General features: G+C 41.5%; 1 protein-coding gene across 1 annotated transcript in view; it reads right to left on the bottom strand.

Annotated features, from left to right (window-relative positions):
- LOC111959548 (ankyrin repeat domain-containing protein 10-like) overlaps positions 1 to 13,633 on the bottom strand; it is a 31,823-nt gene extending 18,190 nt beyond the window's left edge. The window contains exons 1-3 of the mRNA XM_023981185.2: positions 13,286 to 13,633; positions 8,748 to 8,900; positions 5,899 to 5,990 (exon numbers count right to left, since the gene is read on the bottom strand). Coding sequence (XP_023836953.1) covers positions 5,899 to 5,990; positions 8,748 to 8,900; positions 13,286 to 13,483 — 443 coding nt within the window. The 5' untranslated portion in view covers positions 13,484 to 13,633. The remainder of the gene's footprint in view (positions 1 to 5,898; positions 5,991 to 8,747; positions 8,901 to 13,285) is intronic.
- Positions 13,634 to 16,045: the final 2,412 nt, after the last annotated feature.

Here is a 16,045-nt window from a genome sequence, read left to right as displayed (position 1 = left end):
TACCAGTAAGTAGAAATCTGAACATAAAAAAAAAAAAAATAGTAATGTTATATTTCATAAAACCAATATGCACATTTTGTTTAGCCTTCTTTGCATACAACTGGCTGGTGCTTCAATTACTATTAGGCTAGATTTACTCAAACTACAGCTGCCTTTAGCACAGTAGAAACATAGAAATCACCGGTCAAATGTGTTTCCATTGCAGTTTTATCAGCTCCCTCTGGGTACTGAGAGCAGATAGGGAAGCAACCACTAAGCACAGGAGAAAATGGCTCTATCCAAAATAGGTTTTCCGACCCTTATAGGTGGTCTTTCGAAAGCAGAAAATAAAAGCTAGTTTCATATGGATTAGCCTATATTTTACAACTTGCTTGCTATTGGTCAAAACCTTTGGCCTTTTGAAGCACCATAGGGCAATAGAAGATTGCAGGGGACAAAAATGAAGACACGACTAACAATAATATTTTTAAAGGCTTTAAATAATTTTATTTTCACCTATAATTTCGTAATACGTCACTGTTTAGACAGGGCAATGTTTTTGAATTTTAGAATGTATAGTAAAGAAAAATGAAAATCTGTTGCCATGAGCCTCCTGTCTAGTTTGCCTTTTTCTTCCATACTCTAGAATAGTGGACCATCAGAATCAACATGAGCTACAGCTGTCAAAGGAAACAACATTGTGACATCAAACAGTAACTCAAACAGCTGCACAGTAGCATTTCTAGGACCTTTAGGGAAAACAAACAGCTTTCAAAATTGTTCAGAGGCTAGCGACCATATGCACATTTCATCATGATGAATAGAATGAAAATAATCTAGAAGTGATTTTTTTCCCCCCACTGAAATTGTCACCAGTGATTTTAAATGCCATAGACCACCAACCCCTTAACCCAATACAAAGCGTTTTCTCTTTTTTAACCTGGGTTAACAATATTACCATAACAATATTGTCTAAATCTGTTCTACAATGCTTGTTGGAATTTGGGTTTGTATGACTATAATTTATACCACGTTTGGTTAGGTCGCAACTCTACATAATTGTCATAGTGCCTGCCAGAAACTAAAATACACTTCAACTCAATGAAGTATGGCATAACTCCCTGTACGTCAGCTGAAATAAGGAGTAGAGTACCTTATACTCACCTGAAAGAGAGATTACATTTCACTAGCTCAGGGATGTAGAACTCAAATTCTCAAGTGCCATGCTGGTTTCTGTTTCTCCCTGGCAATAAAAGTAGTTTCTTCCTGATCAGAAAGGTTCTTGTAAAAGTTATACAATAAACCCAGGTAGTGGTAGAAATTAAAAATACAAACATGGCATATAAACTCACTGGTGTTTCTGGTTTAAGGCGTGTGCGTTGGGGTTTTAACGGACAGATGGAAAAGGTATAGGCTACAGGTTGTTCCACAGATGACACGAAGAGGGTACTGTAACTAAAACACCTATTTCTGCCTTAAATGTTGAACTATTCTTCAGGGTGAATCCTTCCAACACTTGCTAAGAATTTTGGGGACCAAAAACATTCCCTTGAGAGACTCGGACTATGCATGTCTGTGAGCAATTTGTCCTTGAGACAGACAAATTATAATCAATTTAAACAGACAATGATTATCAGTTAGTAACTAACTTAAAATATGCTGTGAAATAATTAGATCCCTGTCAAATTGAGGCAGTCTCTGCGGTCTGCTGTCAACAATGTGTCTTGCCCATGCTAACAGGTGTATTTGTCAAGGTTTCAATACTGCTCTTGTAGAAGTTAATGATTCTAGTATCTCCGTCTACCTAAACACGATGGCACTTGGTCATACAATGAGGAGCACCATAAAACTGTTGGTAAAGCCCTATTTGCAGGGCATGGTGGTGGCCTTGACTAAATATATGCAGTAACCTTCAGTACTTACAGTGCATTCAGAAAGTATTCAGACCCCTTGACTACTTCCACATTGTTACGTTAAAGCCTTATTCTGAAATTGATTAAATAATTTTTTACCCCTTATCAATCTACACACAATATCCCATAATGACAAAGCAAAAACAACTTTAGGAAAAAAAACTGAAATATTTAGACTCTTTACTCAGTACTTTGTTCAAACACCTTTGGCTGCGATTACAGCCTCGAGTCTTCTTGGGTATGATGCTACAAGCTTGGCTCACCTGTATTTGGGGAGTTTATTCCATTCTCCTCTGCAGATCCTCTCAAGCTCTGTCAGGTTGGATGGGGAGCGTCGCTGCACAGCTATTTTCAGGTCTATCCAGAGATGTTTGATCGGGTTCAAGTCCGGGCTCTGGCTGGGCCATTCAAGTACATTCAGAGACTTGTTTTCCGAAGCCCCTCCTGCGTTATCTTGGCTGTGTGCTTAGGGTCGTTGTCCTGTTGGAAGGTGAACCTTCGCCCCAGTCTGAGGTCCTGAGTGCTTTGGAGCAGGTTTAATTCAAGGATCTCTCTGTACTTTGCTCCGTTCATCTTTCCCGCGATCCTGACTAGTCTCCCAGTCCCTGCCACTGAAAAACATCCCCACAGAATGATGCTGCCACCACCAAGCTTCACTGTCAGGATGGTGCCAGATTTCCTCCAGACGTGACACTTGGCATTCAGGGCAAAGAGTTCTATCTTGTTTCTCATGGTCAGAGTCCTTTAGGTGCCTTTTGGCAAACTCCAAGCGGATGTCATGTGCCTTTTACTGAGGAGTGGCTTCAGTCTGGCCACTCTACCATAAAGGCCTGATTGGTGAAGTCCTGCAGAGATGATTGTCCTTTTGGAAGTTTCTCCCATCTCCACAGAGGAAATCTGGAGCTCTGTCAGAGTGACCATCAGGTTCTTGGTCACATCCTTGACCAAGGCCCTTCTCCCCCAATTGCTCAGTTTTGCCAGGCGGCCAGCTCTAGGAAGAGTCTTGGTGGTCCCAAACTTCTTCCATTTAAGAATGATGGAGGCCACTGTTCTTGGGGAACCCTTCCCCAGATCTGGGCCTCGACACAATCCTGTCTCGGAGCTCCACAGACAATTCCTTCGACCTTATGGCATGGTTTTTGCACTGACATGCCCTGTTAACTGTGGGACATTATATAGACAGGTGTGTTCCTTTCCAAATCCTGTTCAATCAATTGAATTTACCACAGGTGGACTCCAATCAAGTTGTAGAAACACTTCAAGGACGATCAATGGAAACAGGATGCACCTGAGCTCAATTGAATCTCATAGCAAAGGGTCTGAAAACTTAGGTAAATAAGGTATTTGTTTTTTTATTTGTAATAAATTAGCAAATTTCTAAAAAACTTTGTTTTTTTGCTTTGTCATTATGGGGTATTATTTAGAAAAAGGATGTAACGTAACAAAATGTGGAAAAAGTGAAGGGGTCTGAATACTTTCCGAATGCACTGTATGGACCCAGAACTTCATTGAGCATCTGACCAATTACGCAAGACATTAGTTCTGGGTTAACTGAGATTAGGCAGCGTCTAACCCACAGAATAATTGACAGCAGCGCAAATGTAGGCCTATATTAAAAATCCATCAGTGTTATACCAGCACTTCTAAAATAATCTCTCTCCTCTTTGAGACTGTTCATTTTAYACCCGTCATCTGTGGGAAACTGCAGATATAGCCTAAAACGTTTGATTGGGCACTTTTATTTCAGATCACAATATGAACCCATTTACTTGCAAGGAGATAAAGTAGCTGGCACGGAGAGAGCTTTTAGAAGCACATCCACAGTATGGCGAGCAGAGCTTCATCTGTATCTATTTTAATCATGTCAAACACAGAGCTTTCAAGCCCTGCTAGTTGTGAGGGATTATGCAAGTGTTACGTCATAGTCCAGTTCCTCTCAGGTATATCAAATGCACTCAATAAAAACACAAAACAGGACTGGCAGGTTGTATGTTTCTGTATTTGTCCATTTATTAGAGTCTCTGGAAAACATACTGAGGGTGTGAGAAATTAAGAAAGGTTGGTGTTGACGATAATTATTTCATGGTTTGTTCTGGAGTTATGCTAACCTAACATATGGCTAAACTAAAAACACAGGAGTTGTCTAGGGTGAGGTGTGTAGTTCACGTCAGGTAAACGACTTATCAGCTATCTGGAACTTTGGGCACCTGCGCTGAATGGCTGGAGTAGTTTATCTGTGTGTTGTCTGTTACCACCAAACAAGCCTTTTTCAAACGGCAACAGCTTCTATCCTATGTTCGGATCATAGAAGCTGCTGCACAGCATATAATTGTATTCTCTATTTCTATTAAGAAAGGTTGCACATTTCTCTTGGATTATGCATTTAACGTTTCAACCAATCTGCTGACAAGAACAAACGGGGGTAATTAATGCTACAGTATTCATACTTTTTTGTCAGTGTGTCTCTCTTCGCTCCCTGTCCATATCTCTCGCTCGCCATTTACCTGCATGCACCGCACCAGCCCTTTATAGTGATGGGAGACCAGGCTGGCTACATCCTGATATGGTTAACAACTTCTCAACTTGATGGTTTTTTATTTATGACAAATGGTCAGAAAAAGGACTGGATAGGTGAAACCAGTTTGTTATGTGGCGTTTCTGCCACATTGCCTAAAAGTTTAACCAATCCAATCCTTTCACATTGTTTGGTTCAACGAGGACAGAAACTCATTAAGGGGTTTTGGGACATCATTTGATGTATTTTCAGTGTCAACTCCAAGCAAGTAAAAAGGATTTAAAAAACACATTTTACCTCAATTTTGTTCAAATCTACCAGGAATTGTCCGTTTCTCCTCTTCAAGGTCGTAATGAGGAAATGTGCATTTGGTCAGGCGCTACAGCTATAGAAAAACACTTACCAAAGCAAACATGAACAAAGAGAAAGTAATGCTCTATTAATTCTACAAATAATAATCTACAGTTTAAACATATCAAAATAATTTCCAGATGGTAAAGCTTATAAACCTGGGTCACATTTGCAGGAGAACTCCACCAAAAACAATAGAGGTATCGCAAATATTTTTCCCTGAAAAGACACTGCTCCATGTTCAGACTGTGATTTGTGCAGGAGGGAGAGATTCTCACACACCAGTTTATAGACTATGGTATTCAACCCTGGTCCGGAAGAGCTACTGGGTATGTAGGCTTTTGTTCCAGCCCTGAACACAAACAATCAGTTCAGGTAATCATTGTCCAAACAGAAGACCATGATTAATTGAGTCAGGTGTGATTACAGGTCTGGAACAAAAGCCTGCACCCTCCAGTACCTCTCCAGGAAGAGTCAGAATCCCTTGGAGTAGGGAGTGTTCCGACGTCAGACGGCCCAAATGGAAGGAACAGCAACGGATTGCGGAGCAACATGTTGGGATTCAGCATGAATTTATCAGGAATTGTATTATTGTTCTCCATTTATCTGGAAACATGCATCCTTCCAAAGACATGTTGTTCTGCTTTCCTTGTCTGGTTGCCACAGTAACAGGACTCACACGGAGGAGGAAATCTCAGCAACACATTACTTTTCATAGGCGTAATTTCAGTGTAACTACTAACTAAGGGTATAACTCATGTAATTACCTTGTAACAAAGTCTAAGTACAGGCAGCTATATTTCTTACCTTTGTTAATCAAGTTTTGAACCTAAAACAAAAGGTTCTAAACACAGCATATCTGCACATAAATACCTTGTTACAGGGCAAGAACACATGCTATTCCACTGATAGTCCCTGTGCAGTTATTCTACTTCATTATCTGTACAGAGAACCAGTCCCGAAAAATACACACCAATTTCCACAGTTTGAACATGGAGCACAGTGTCAACTGTCCTAAAAAAAAGCACAGCTTGTTCGGGTTTTGATTGAGTCCTCCTGTAAATGTGTAGGTATAGGAGATTTTGGGTGTTACAGTGAGGGGAAGACAGAGCACACAGGGGGTGCAGTAGCACAACTTACTCAGCTTTCGCCCCCTGAATCAGGAGAGCGTTGACACAGTCCAAACTGCCTGCACGGGCAGCCTTATGGATGGGTGTCTCACCCACATAGTCCTGAGAAAGAGGGAGGTTATAGAGAAAGAGAAAGAAATATGTTACACACTGTATTTACACAAACTGAAGCAGTTGCTCACATTTCTTGTGCTGCAATAATATGCATCAGGTTAGCCTCCCCCCTCTCATTTCCCTTAGAGCAGTGTCTGGTGAGGTCTGCCAGACACCAGGGTAAAGTTCTCCAGAGGCAGAGTGAACTCTTCACCCCAGCTGCACGGCAGGCCACACGGCTGTAGAGTATCACGCATGAGAGAAAGAGAGAGGGAAGGCAGTAGAGAGAGAGGGAGATGTAGAAGGCTGTGGCAAAAGCAAGCATTTTTTTTTCTTCAATAGATGCCTCCTGCATGAGAGAGAAAGTGAGTGAGGTGCTGAAAGAGTGGTAGAGAGAGATTGAGTGTTTTTCCAACAAATCCCTCCTCCATCCATAACCGCTGTTCTTCACATCCAGAGAATGTAGGCCATTTGACATGCTGTAGTGGTGACCCACCCTGCACCTCATCCCTGGGTGGCTCTATTCAATCCATACAAGGGAGGGGTTAAAAGAGGGTGATGGGTTTAATGGAGGGGAAACTGTATGGCTATTTTTGAAATGGGTGTTGAATTTTGTAATGTAAGCTGTATTAAAGCTCTATTAGAAATAACAGTGACATGCTGCAGCAAGCCAAGAGAAGAGGTAGGAGTTATGCCATCATGACCTACTATTCAGATGTCTCTTGAGTGGTGCAGTGAAGCGTCAGATGGTCAGTGAAAATGTGTGCACACAAGACAGGAGTGTAAACAAAAGAACATGTCAACATGTCAAGTCTAAATAAAAACAATATTGTCTATTCATATGTAGATAAGCGTACGTGTGCACATACACACCGACTAGTGGTTTTCTGTCAGTCATTAATCCAACAGCATGGAGATAAAAGCAGGTTGGCTGGGGCTCGTAACACACAGGGTTGAGGAGGTTTTATACATGTAATAACAACCATAGCCACAAAACAGAATGGATATCTTTCCTCTTAAAATACAGTACCAGTCAAAAGTTTGGACACCTACTCATTCAAGGGGTTTTCTTTATTTTTACTATTTTCTACATTGTACAATAATAGTTTAGACATCAAAACTATGAAATAACACATACGGAATCACGTAGTAACCAAGAAAAGTGTATATTTGAGATTCTTCAAAATAGCCACCATTTGTCTTGATGACAGCTTTGCACACACTTGGCATTCTCTCACCCAGCTTCATGGGGTAGTCACCTGGAATGCACTTCAATTAACAGGTGTAACCTTGTTAAAAGTTACATTTGTGGAATTTATTTCCTTCTTAATGCATTTTAGCCAATCAGTTGTGTTGTGACAAGGTAGGGGTGGTATACAGAAGATTTGATAAAAGACTAAGTCCATATTATGGCAAGAACAGCTCAAATAAGCAAAGAGAAACGACAGTCCATCATTACTTTATGACATGAAGGTCAGTCAATCCGGAACATTTTTAGAACTTCGAAGAAAATGTCTTCAAGTGCAGTCGCAAAAAACAATCAAGTGCCATGATGAAACTGGCTCTCATAAGGACCGCCACAGAAAAGACCCAGTTACCTCTGCTGCAGAGGATAAGTTCATTAGTTACCAGCCTCAGAAATTGTAGCCCAAATAAATGCTTCACAGAGTTCAAGTAACAGACACATCTCAACATCAACTGTTCAGAGGAGACTGAGTCAAGCCTTCATGGTTGAATTGCTGCAAAGAAACCACTACTGAAGGACACCAATAATAAGAAGAGACTTGCTTGGGCCAAAGAAACACGAGCAATGGACATTCGACCGGTGGAAATCTGTCCTTTAGTCTGATGTGTCCAAATTTGAGATTTTTGGATTCCAACCGCCGTGTCTTTGTGAGATGCAGAGTAGGTGAACGGATGATCTCTGCATATGTGGTTCCGACCGTGAAGCATGGAGGAGGTGCTTTGCTGGTGACACTGTCTGTGATATATTTAGAATTCAAGGCACACTTAACCAGCATGGCTATCACAGCATTCTGCAGCGATACGCCAGCCCATCTGGTTTGCACTTTTTTTTTTTAACAGGACAATGACGCAACACACCTCTAGGCTGTGTAAGGGCTATTTGACCAAGAAGGAGAGTGATGGAGTGCTGCATCAGATGACCTGGCATCCACAATCACCCAACCTCAACCCAATTGAGATGGTTTGGGATGAGCATTGGGGTTGGGGACCGCAGAGTGAAGGAAAAACAGCCAACAAGTGCTCCGCATATGTGGGTACTCATTTAAGACTGTTGGGAAAGCATTCCAGGTGAAGCTGGTTGAGAGAATGCCAAGAGTGTGCAAAGCTGTCATCAAGGCAAAGTGTGGCTACTTTGAAGAATATCAAATATATTTGGATTCGTTTTTTTTTTAATGGGTTACTACATGATTCCATGTGTTATTTCATAGTTTTGATGTCTTCACTATTATTCTACAATGTAGAAAATAGTCAAAATAAAGAAAAACCCTTGAATGAGTAGGTGTGTCCAAACTTTTGACTGGTAATGTACTACGTTCAATCTAAATGTGTAACTGGTACCAATTCAGACGGGCCAAGGGTCGGGTGGCCCAAAGCCAGGATGATCTCTTTGATTGGATCAGTCTGAGGTCAGCCTCTCTCACAAACACTGGTTGATGTCATTTTTACTACGTCTGTTCCCCTTTTCCTACTGTGTGTGTGTGTGTGTGTTTTGGTAAGTTTACGCATCCATGTGCACTGTACCTGTCTGTTGATGTCGGCGCCAGCATGCAGCAGCCACAGTAGGCATTCTGGGTGGCCCCCAAACGCAGCGATGTGAGTGGGTGTCTGAGCAAACCTTGTGGTCACCGCGTTGACCCCACAGCCCACCTGCACCAGACGCATCACACACTCCAACTGAGAAGAGACAGAAATATATACAGTTGTAAACACACACACGGGTGAAGACGGAAGTTTACATACACCTTAGCCAAATACATTTAAACTCAGTTTTTCACAATTCCTGACATTTAATCCTTGTACAAATTTCCGGTCTTAGGTCAGTTAGGATCACCACTTCATTTTAAGAATGTAAAATGTCAGAATAATAGTAGAGAGAATGATTTTATTTCTTTCATCACATTCCCAGTGGGTCAGAAGTTTACATACACTCAATTAGTATTTGGTAGCATTGCCTATAAATTGTTTAACTTGGATCAAACACTTCAGGTAGCCTTCCAAAAGCTTCCCACAATAAGTTGGGTGAATTTTGGCCTGTTCCGCCTGACAGAGTTGGTGTAACTGAGTCAGGTTTGTAGGCCTCCTTGCTCGCACATGCTTTTTCAGTTCTGCCCACAAATATTCTATAGGATTGAGGTCAGGGCTTTGTTGTCCTTAAGCCATTTTGCAACAACTTTGGAAGTATGCTTGGGGTCATTGTCCATTTGGAAGACCCATTTGCGACCAAGCTTTAACTTCCTGACTGATGTCTTGAGATGGTGCTTCAATATATTCACATAAATTTCCTCCCTCATGATGCCATCTATTTTGTGAAGTGCACCAGTCCCTCCTGCAGCAAAGCACCCCCATAACATGATGCTGCCACCCCTGTGGTTCACGCTTTGGATGGTGTTCTTCAGCTTGCAAGCCACCCCCTTTTTCCTCCAAACATAACGATGGTCATTATGGCCAAACAGTTCTATTTTTGTTTCATCAGACCAGAGGACATTTCTCCAAAAAAGTACGATCTACAGTTGCAAACCGTAGTCTGGCTTTTTTTATGGCGGTTTTGGAGCAGTGGCTTCTTCCTTGCTGAGCGGCCTTTCAGGTTATGTCAATATAGGACTCGTTTTACTGTGGGTATAGATACTTTTGTACCTGTTTCCTCCAGCATCTTCACAAGGTCCTTTGCTGTTGTTCTGGGATTGATTTGCACTTTTCTCACCAAAGTACATTTATCTCCAGGAGACAGCACGCGTCTCCTTCCTGAGCGATATGGTGGCTGCGTGGTCCCATGGTGTTTATACTTGCGTACTATTGTTTGTACAGATAAACGTGGTATCTTCAGGAGTTCGGAAATTGCTCCCAAGGATGAACCAGACTTGTGAAGGTCTACAATTTTTTTTTCTGAGGTCTTGGCTGATTTCTTTTGATTTTCCCATGATGTCAAGCAAAGAGGCACTGAGTTTGAAGGTAGGCCTTGAAATACATCCACAGGTACACCTCCAATTGACTCAAATTATGTAAATTAGCCTATGAGAAACTTCTAAAGCCATTACATAATTTTCTGGAATTTCCCAAGCTGTTTAAAGGCACAGTCAACTTAGTGTATGTAAACTTCTGACCCACTTGAATTGTGATTCAGTGAATTATAAGTGAAATAATCGGTTGGTAAACAATTGTTGGAAAAATGACTTGTGTCATGCACAAAGTAGATGTCCTAACCCGACTTGCCAAAACTATAGTTTGGTAACAAGAAATTTGTGGAGTGGTTGAAAATTGAGTTTTAATGACTCCAACATAAGTTTATGTAAACTTCAACTGTAATATATATATATATATATATCCAATACAGTGTGTCAAAGCCCCCTGCTGTGTCTGTCCTGCTGTGAGGAAATCCACAGGCCATCAAGCAAAACAGTATAGTGAAGAAATACAAAAGAAAAAAGGCCTACAGTATCAGTATTTCCTGTCATCAAATACCTCCCTGCGGTTATTTTACAACCGGTACAAATCACCCTAGGCTGGGGTGGTATCCAGATTGTCATACCGACCTTCAGCCATACATGGATATTTGGTAATACCGCCACTGAACACAAAGGGCGCTATTTTCAAACACCACTGAGCCTTTTTAATACGAAGGTTAGCAATGCTAACAAGTACATGCAAGGCTCTTGATCCACGAGGCGATTTTCTGCTGTTATTTGAAAGTGAAGCTTGATTTTCAAAGACGCTAACCACTTAGCTAGATAGCTAACTAACTACTAATTTAGCACACCAAATGCACAACTGCAGAGCATTTAGCAAATTTCAGACAGTTAACTTAATAGCTATAAGAAATCTTAGCTGGCAAACATTTAGTTGTTAATTCCATTCTGTAACTAGATCACCTGGCTCGTGCTGCACAACAGCGAGTGAGTCACAAGGCTCCGGTCTCTCATTGTTGTGCGCTTGTAAACAAACACCACGTGAATGGGTACTACCGGTAAGCTTCATAATGAAAAATTGTGACAGTTGAAATGAAGGCAATCTTCTTTATCTCCTAACATATTTCACAAGTTGACTGCAGGTATTTACTTAAAAAGTAGCTACAACATTCAAATGTATAAAAAATAAAATTGTTAACGGTATTGAAAAACCCTTTGTGGTTATTTCCAAATACTGCGGTATATGGTATACCAAAGCCTAAATCAGACCCAGTTAACCGCCACCAGGGCAATATAATAATGCATCAATCCAAATAACTATATTACATTTACATTTGTGTAATGTATCTTATCCAGAGTGACTTACAGTAGTGAGTACAAACATTTTTGTACTGGTCCCTCGTGGGAATCGAACCCACAACCCTAGTGTTGCAAGCACCATGCTCTAACAACAGCCTCATGGGACCTACCACCTCACTTGGTGTTAAACCAACCTATAAAGGGTGTTTTTAATTGTTTTATTTTTTTYWATTCAAACTATTTGACATGTCAAATGTTGATTTCTGCAAGAGTGAGGTGTGATTTAAAGTGCCACTCCAGTCTCCTTTTCACCTCATTTAACACCTGATTTACTTAGAAGGCACATCGCAATAGGTGGTGCAGGTAATTCATGGAGCAATTGGGGGGGGGGGGCTATGCAAATACAGTCTGACCCTCCTGTGAGTGGCTTGATCAGACATCTTTTTTTTGCAGCAGTAGCAACAGTGCTGTAGCAGGACATCTATTAGACAAGGATGTAACCTGGAAGTTGGCCATACTCCATCTTGTTTGTATATTGTGTTTGTGCAAGTTAGTTTTTTATGATCAACACAAGTGAGAAAACTATGCTTCTCACAACCACAAACTTGTTCAGTCATTGAGTCAGGCAGACCATGCCTCGGGCTATTCGTAAAACCCTGCTCTAACAGTAACAGGATACAGTAACAGTGTGAATACTAACTCAGCAGCACAGAGGAGAGTCAACGGATGACTCGATTTTAGTAAATGCCTGAGGCGGAGTTAGCATACTGTCACTAACCAGGCAGGGACAGGGAAATAGAGAGGGCAGAATGTGTTGTTCTCAGTGTGTGCTGAAAATAGATTGACAATTTATACAGTGTAGCTATTGTACTTTCACTTCTCTCTCAAATCGATCAGCATCCAGTCAGTGATGAGGCTGATTTGCGCAGCGAGTGGCACAGCGGTTTAAGGCACTGCGTCTCAGTGCTAGAGGCGTCACTACAGACACCCTGGTTCGAATCCAGGCTGTATCACAACCGGCAGTGATTGGGAGTCCCATAGGGCGGCGCACAATTGGCCCAGCGTCGTCCGGGTTTGGCCGGTATTGTAAATAAGAATTTGTTCTTAATAACTGACTTAGTTAAATAAATAAAAAATAAAAACATGGATTTATAATGTTCCTCCTAGTTAAACAATCAGGTAGGCTGGACTGGAGCTCACCCCGTCCTTCGGTTGACTTGTTTACAATGTTTATGTATACACTTGCACATGGGAAGGAGTCCTGTGTGCTTACAAACTGCCTTTTGGCGCGTTACAGGTTATTGGATTTCCAACGCAACCAATAAACAATCGAGCCCGCCACACTGTAACCGGTGCACATATCAAAGAAACTACACTTACCGAGTTAAACTTACACCCAGGTGTTCAGGGGGATGCTAGATAGTTAATTAGTACGGGTGGTCACCTCTTGGCGTCCTTCTGTTTTCCGTAAACAAGCGCCGTAACATGGAGATATGACCGTGTGGGAACACGTTATCAAGGTGTGTATCAAATTGTTATTTCTGGCTGATATGAATGATAAGGTCCTTATGCTTCCAAAACCTTACCGCAAGCGACACATGTTAATGTTCAGACCGAACCGTGTCAGGGAGGGACCTTAACAAAACTCCCCCTGAAGACGCCTTCGTCCAATGACTTGTGTAATCTAATGGAACTAAGAGTAATGATCAAGGGCTAGCTAGCTAACGTTACCTAAATATTTATAATTCAGTCGCGGTCAGACTGTCTTAAAATGGCAGCTGGAAACCTCGGCCAAAGATGGTTAGAAACTCTGTGCCTCGGCCTTTTTATTTCTTGGTAATAAAAAAATCCCATTACCTTTCCAAAATGAGCAGCCCAATGTATGGGTGTCCAGCCGTAGAAAGAGTCCTCCACGGCTAACTCCGCCGGGTTTGAGGTGTACTGAAGAAGTGAGCACAACGCACCGATATCTCCATCCCTGCACGCCCGGTGGAGTGGGAAGCGAACGTTCAGAACCTCCTCACTTGAAAATCCCGACTCAATGCCCACCGACATTATCAAACTAATATAAAATACTATTTTAGCAAGGTATCGGTAAACGCAGTCGCCTGTTTCCAAATGTAATTATTGTGGTAATGCTTCTTTGAGTGCCTTTTCACGAAGGCACCGTCACCCTGCTTGCTTGCACACAGAGACAGTGATGAGGCTCGAGTTTCTTGTCCAATGCACTGAGATTAAAACTTGAAGCGACTTGCAAATTCAGGGATGGAGTTTTGTACGCATGACTCGGCACTAAATTCACATTTTACTATCTGATACATGTAATATAAATACTGCCAATCTCTGCCTGTATCCTAGGCTATTATACCTGCAAAACGTCAACAAACCCAGCCGATCTACTTACAATTGGATGCATGGCTCTTTGCAATTAGATTGCACAAAAATATCGGCCTCAATAACGTTTTATTGCAACAATGAAACATAAGATTGGGTTACATACTATAGTCTACGATTCACAAAATAAGCTCAGATAGTCTACTACTCAGTATGAACATTTTAAAAACAATGGATTGTAGTAGCCTATATTCAGCCAAGGTAGGTCAAAACAACCACATATAACAGTCCGGCTATTTTGACTGTGATTTCAGTATGTGCATGGCTTATGCATAAATACGTGTAACACTTACTGCTACGGAAAACTTTTCTCCCACTTACTATTACTGTGGCCAAGCTCAGTGGTTCCCAATCTGTGGAGTGTGCTAGGGGATAGTGCATCAGCAGTTTCTCTTGTCATGTCAGTCATTGCATACATTAGAGAGCTATTTATAACTTCTCAGAAATGTCCAGATCAACTAGCCCATGTCATCAAACGTTATTTAGCTAGGTTTTTTAGCCCATTGATTTTGTTGTCATGCTTGAGTCACTCAAATATAATGACACATTGGGGGTCACCAGTTTAAAAGGGCACACAGGTGTTTAATCTCGGCCAGGTGTTTTATTTATTTTATCTTTATTTAAGGCAAGTCAGTTAAGAACAAATTCTTATTTACAATGAAGGCCAAACCCTAACCCGGACGACACTGGGCCAATTGTGCGCCACCTGCGGGACTCCCAATCACCGCCGGTTGTGATACACCCTCTAGCACTGAGATGCAGTGCCTTAGACCGCTGCGCCATTCGGGAGCCCACATGAACACATAAGACATGGCTAAATGTCTAGAATTGCAGTAAATTTGCTTTAAAACTGCGAAATGTTCTCTGCGCCCCATGACACAAAAAAAGTATCCATCCTATGGCAAAACGTATTGAATTGCAGAAAATAAGCCTTAAACATGCAAAATGTTATCTCCACCAACGAGGTGTGTGAACAGTTACAAACAGACTTCTGCCCATAGAAATAGACGTGGCGCGCGCGCAGAAGGGCGGGGCGCGGGATGTTCGCCAATGCTGGAATGGTGGCCTGGGTGAAAACGTTTGGGAACTCCTGGCCTACTACTAAAAATACTGGTGATTAACTATACCCTCTTCTATTCAATTCAAGGGGCTTTATTGGCATGGGAAACATATGTTAACATTGCCGAAAGCAAGTGAAGTATATGTGCTCATACTCAGTATTGTCTCTCCTCCATATCTGGGGGTTGTATGCCACCCTTTGGTCGGTGGTCTAATTGCAACATGTTTTACAGAGCGCAGAACACAAGCACAGTAAAACACACACTTTTGTGATATCCGACAGACGTTTTAGATATTAAAGAGTCAATGTATAGGTAATTTCTATCGTGTTGCATGATTGGAAAATTATCGGAAATTGCTATAAAACAAAATGAATCGCTTTTCCACTGCTCTGTCCGCAACTGCATTCATAAACGCCATGAAACCCTGAATTTCAAACACAGATTCAACCACAAAGATCGGGGAGGTTTTCCCAAAACAACTACAAAGATTAGCCTACATCATCACACAACGCAGATTGTTTTTGCTCCGATGCAATGTGTAGGGACTGCGTCCTGCTTGTGCAACTGCGATATCCGTTACAACATACAGAATAACCATACAGAAGAACGAGAAGGCATACATAATAATGGCCTTTAATGTTCGTTCAAATCGGTGCGAAATTTTTGTTCAGTTATGAGGCAGAGACATAGGCTACATCATCATTGTTCAGAAAAGGGTGGTCGTGGGTGAAGGGAGGTGGCGTGAGCAGCAGCAGCTACGTAGAATAAAATGTGTGCGTAAAATAATACATGCGCAGAACGGATCCGTAGTTTTGAGAAATATATGTCCAGAAGGGCGGGCTGCAGGCGAAATAGGGCTATCCTCCCTAATCACAGTGTAGCTTGCTTTGTTGGTATGCGTTCTAATGTTTGACTATGTTTCAAATGGAATACACCTTTTTCATTTCAAAGAGTGCTGACCTCTCTACTGATGATTTTAAGTCAATAGGCTACACCAACTAACCATCTAAAAAATAATACTTTAATGATTCCTTACACAAGTGGTGTGTGTATACTCTAAAAGTTCAACAAAGGTTCTTCTAAAATCCTCAAAGTTCTTTGAAGAACCTTAGGGTTCTTGGCACTGAAAATGGCCCCCAAAAAGTTATTCCAAGTACACCAY

The sequence above is a fragment of the Salvelinus sp. IW2-2015 genome, linkage group LG36 (genome assembly GCF_002910315.2).
Source record: "Salvelinus sp. IW2-2015 linkage group LG36, ASM291031v2, whole genome shotgun sequence".
NCBI lineage: Eukaryota > Metazoa > Chordata > Actinopteri > Salmoniformes > Salmonidae > Salvelinus > Salvelinus sp. IW2-2015.
This window is presented reverse-complemented; position numbering and strand designations above follow the sequence as displayed.